The sequence below is a fragment of the Scomber japonicus genome, chromosome 6, assembly GCF_027409825.1.
Source record: "Scomber japonicus isolate fScoJap1 chromosome 6, fScoJap1.pri, whole genome shotgun sequence".
NCBI classification, from domain to species: domain Eukaryota; kingdom Metazoa; phylum Chordata; class Actinopteri; order Scombriformes; family Scombridae; genus Scomber; species Scomber japonicus.
In genome coordinates this window covers 8,333,804-8,338,402 of record NC_070583.1, presented here as the reverse complement: position 1 = coordinate 8,338,402, position 4,599 = coordinate 8,333,804, and the positions used below count along the sequence as shown (strand labels likewise).

Below are 4,599 nucleotides of genomic sequence, written 5' to 3'. Positions count from 1 at the left end.
CACACACACATATAAACACAAACACACACACACATTTTCCATCACTTACACAAACATACTGGCTGCTCTGGTGCCAAAGCTAAGACAAACACACTCAACCTTTTCCTTAAAACTTGACCACAACACACACACACACACACACACACACACACTCCTCACACTGTCCAATTCTTAACACACACACATACAGACACACAGCACAGTGTTGTCCCAGTGATGGAGGCCACAGTGCTTTACCTTTACTTTCCATTCCATTACCAGACACATAGTGTAGAAAAACACCCAAATCTGCTGAATAACAGTGCAGCATGAAGACCCACCCTGTGTGTGTGTGTGTGTGTGTGTGTGTGTTTATTCTCTAATTCTCTAATAGAGGGAATTGTATGTGCAGCGGCGTGTAGACAAGGTAAGTGGCAATGTGTGAACGAGGTTAAATAGATGGGTGGTACTTTCGGTTGTGGCTGGTTAAAGAAAATGTCTATTTGAGCCAGCTGAATGGAAAATCAATTGACCTGCTCATTGTGTCCAACAGCTGTTTTAAAACTAACCAGTTGACAGGAGGAAAAGAAAAAAAAAAGAAGCTAAAAACCCAGGAGAGCAATCGAGAAAGACGAGGACAAGACAAGGAGGGGGGAGGGAAAAAACAGAAAGAGAGAAAGAGAGAAAGAGGGAGAGAGAGAGGGAGAGAGAGAGAGAGAGAGAGAGAGAGAGAGAGAGAGAGAGAGAGCGAGAGAGAGAGAGGGGTGTTTAAAACAAAGAATAAACATGTGAATAAGAGGCAGTTATTGTGACAAAGGATGCAATTCTTTTTCTTTTTTTTGTTTTGTTTTTCTCCCCATCTGCAGATTTAAACAGACATTTTAACAAATACCTTGGAGCAGCGGGAAGTGAGTGTGGGTCAGTGGATGATTACCTTTAGGGCAGGTTTTACAGCAGTGCCCTGGCAACAGGATGGGATCATCACAGTCAGGGTCCGGACAGTCCTGCTTAATGTTCTTACAGTTTACTTTCCCAAACACCTTGCCTCGGCGACTCTTTTGCTGCAAAACACAAGAGAAAGAGAAGATACGAGGCTCATAAATTCACCTGGAGCTTGTTACAGAGTAAGATGGATGTATAGAGAGTGTATAGACAGATTGAGACCAAACTTACAGGTTCACAGAGGCACTGGACGCAGTGCATGACGCCAAAGGGCTCCCCAAGGTCTGGGTGCCATGTGTCCTCCAGAGAATAGAATCGACCTCCGAACGAGCATCCTGTAACACAAACACCGCTGATTACATGTAACTGTCTTCAGGTTCAAACAACGAGATGATCACAATTTATTATCCCTTTCCAAAAGCAGAGGCAGTGGAATTATACGATTGCGTGTGCTAGAATTTAACCACAGCTTGTTTTAATGCTCACATTTGAAGACATGAGCTGGAGTGTAGCGTGCATGAAGTGATATTTAAGCTGATATTTAAGAGGAAGAGGGGAAAAAAGGCTTTTATTAAGTGTCAGACTACAGACTAGACCATTGTTCTCATTTCCATATTGGACAACAAATAAATCTTGCACAGTTCACTGCCCAGGCATGTTTGGAGGCGACCGAAACTTCCCTGATGCCTCATGAGTTTTGGGACTCAACCTTGCATCCTTTCTCATCTAAATGATCCATGCTCAGGCATGGGAGACATTCGGTTTTCCACTGAAAGATTATCACAGGTTCCCAGAAATGTTCAAGGTAGAAGCCAAGTCTTGTTTCAAAAGATATTCAGAAGCCATTAAACACATTTTGAAGAAAAGTCCTACATAAAAGCAAGAAATTGGATATCAAAACAGAATAAAGCACTGACAATTTATCATCAGCTTACACACAAACACACTGGATATAATGTATTTTAAAAGGAGTGTGTAAGCCATGAGGCAGTTTTTTGGCTCTGTACTTCAATTTCAACTCATTAAATTTGAAACCAAACAGTGACTATGGTGTTAAAGTGCTGATGTTGTGCTTTAATTTGAGGGTTCACATCCACGCCAGACAAACTGTGTAGAAATTACAGGCCTTTGTAGACAATACCACGAACCCAATGTGGATGTAAACACCCTCAAACACTGTTGAAACTAAATGTCAGAGTGTTATGGTTTTATTTTGAAATCCAGCATGCTGGAAGTCAAAATTCTGAAAAACATATATCACTGTTCTAATAAAAAGGGGCAGCATATAATATACAGTGCAACTATATTGATGCTACAGGAAATAAAAAATAGGTTTTAGTGTTATTATTACTATACTGAAATCATAAGTGAGTGTTAGTCACGCTGATTTACTACAGGGATATTATAGTGATTTTTGGTTAGGGTAAATGCCTGTGTGCAGTGTTCAGGATGACTGTACACACACACACACACACACACACACACACACACCGAACGTGATGTTACCCTTCGCCAACTTCACTGGAGCTGATGCCTTTTGCCTTGCTCGCTGCTACCAACCTGGTTCACATTATTCTTTCATTAAAGTGACTACACACTTTAAACAGTCCAGTCCAGTTAAAGGGAGCCAAACTGTGAGCCGCTCGCTTTCCCTGCCACTTCTGTTTCAGCTGAAATAAATCATCTCAGGGGAGCCAATGCTTGTAATGGAAAGTCGATTGATTACAGTTTCCAACGCTGAATTAAACACGTTAAAGGCGCTGTGAAGTTCCCACAGTTTTGAACTCCAGTGTAGTTACCTTGTAAAAACCGCAATGAGCTTTGTACTTAGGGGCTTTCACACATGAATCAAATGGCATTCATTGTGGTTATGAGTCAGATGGTTGCCGCTAGTTAACACACACACAACTCAGGCATTGCTACAAGGAAACATGGAAATGGACAGAAATGCTGTTTGCATGCCAGTACAGTTGGAGCCGTTAAGACTACTGAACCAAACTCTAAATAGGTTTTAAAAGTTACAGGCTGCTGAACTCAGGTGACTCACCTGGCGCCAGTACGCGCCTGCAGCACAGCACACCAAACTTTAGGAGAAAATCTTGTCATTTAAGCTTTCGTTGTTTTTCAGCAAAAATAAATGCATATTTTACTTAAGCCTGGGCTGGTAACAATGTCAGCATCCTCACTGTAATTCGGCAAAATTGCGACAAAAAAACACAGCATCAATTTAGACAAATGGGGACTTCAAATGTGTCAGCATAAGCCTGCTCACTACCCCCCCCCTCCTCCTCCTCCTCACTCTACGTGTTAGGTCGAAAATATTGGAGTTTTGAAGCATTGAATTATTGCTATAATAATGCTGTTTGTTGTTTTACGTGCAAACCGAATTGACGACTGGCTCTTTTTAATTCATGGAAAATGTAGCTGTGCAAGTTTGAGACACAGACTTTACATACCGGTCACATCAAAAAAATGACACATTTTGAACGGAGTTTAGCTGCTGTCTTCTTCCTTCTATTGGCTGCCAGACACAACGGCACCACGGATAACTCAAACCTTAAACTACAAGTTCTAATAAATTAAGAATAAGCGCGTTGGTTTTCTTACCTGACAAGCCCTTGGAAGGCAGCGGCTCTCTCTCTGACTGGATGGGCAGAGCGGGAGACTTGAGCCGCGAGGCCGCTCCGGTGTGCAGCCACGCGCAGCTCAGTACGCACAGTAAGGAGCGGAGCGCGCGCGGAACCAGCATCCCAAACGTCCGTTAATTTCTCCTCAAAGCGCCGTTGTCGAACAGTTTATGGAGATACTTGTCGGCTTGAAAAGCACTAATTAGGTCCCCTAACACACGTAAAGTTCCCTGTTTATATCCAAGTGTCCGCGGTCATGAGCTGAAGGTCTCCTCCTGTTTTAAATCATCCGAGTTTCAGTCAGCCAGAGGTTCTCTGCTCAGATGTGTTGCATGTCTTTCCTCAGTACCAGCAGCCTCCACAGAGTCCCGTCCCTTTCTGTTTTATAGCCTGCTTCCCTGACAGCTTGAGGCAGCCACTGGCGGGGAGGGGAGGTGGTGGAGGAGGAGGGGGGGTGATGTGTGGGGGTGGGTGATGGAAAGGGAAATTGACGCCCCTATCAATTCACTTTACGCTTAAGATATGGAAACGAGCCTTCGTCTGATACATTTTCTAACCAAACTTTTTTCTACCCATTTTTTTTAACCAACTTTTTTTTTTTTTACGAACAAAGTTAAGCAACATATATTATTTTTATGAGTGAAAGAGAGAGAAGGTCCCTAAATCCTTGAAAGCTTTGTTTATGTTAAATAAGATATGGCTTCCCAATAAAAAAAATGAAGGTTTTAATTATTCATTTAAATGCAAGCTGAGTTGCTCTAAATGCTTTTACCATTGAAGTACAACACCTTGGTTACATCTCTGGGGAGTGAAGCAGACTTATAAAGACACAAATTGTCTTATTATGAAGTGTCTTTTTATACCTTTGATGTTTTGTTTTCTGATTAATTGTCTTATTGAAACTGTGGTTTTCTGTTATTTGATCATTTTACTAGTGTTAGAGGAAATAAAAGGGCTTCAATTATCATGTCATTGTTGTGATGTTGTCATTTATGCTTCATTTGCTTGCTTGTTTATCATATGGCCTCTATGTAGAATTATGGCAGTTGTA

General features: G+C 41.8%; 1 protein-coding gene across 1 annotated transcript in view; it reads right to left on the bottom strand.

The window, feature by feature from the left end:
- Nucleotides 1-1,182, bottom strand: part of chrd (chordin) — a 14,749-nt gene extending 13,567 nt beyond the window's left edge. The window contains exons 1-2 of the mRNA XM_053320846.1: nt 1,153-1,182; nt 914-1,040 (exon numbers count right to left, since the gene is read on the bottom strand). Of these exons, the coding sequence (XP_053176821.1) occupies nt 914-1,040; nt 1,153-1,182 (157 nt within the window). The remainder of the gene's footprint in view (nt 1-913; nt 1,041-1,152) is intronic.
- Nucleotides 1,183-4,599: the final 3,417 nt, after the last annotated feature.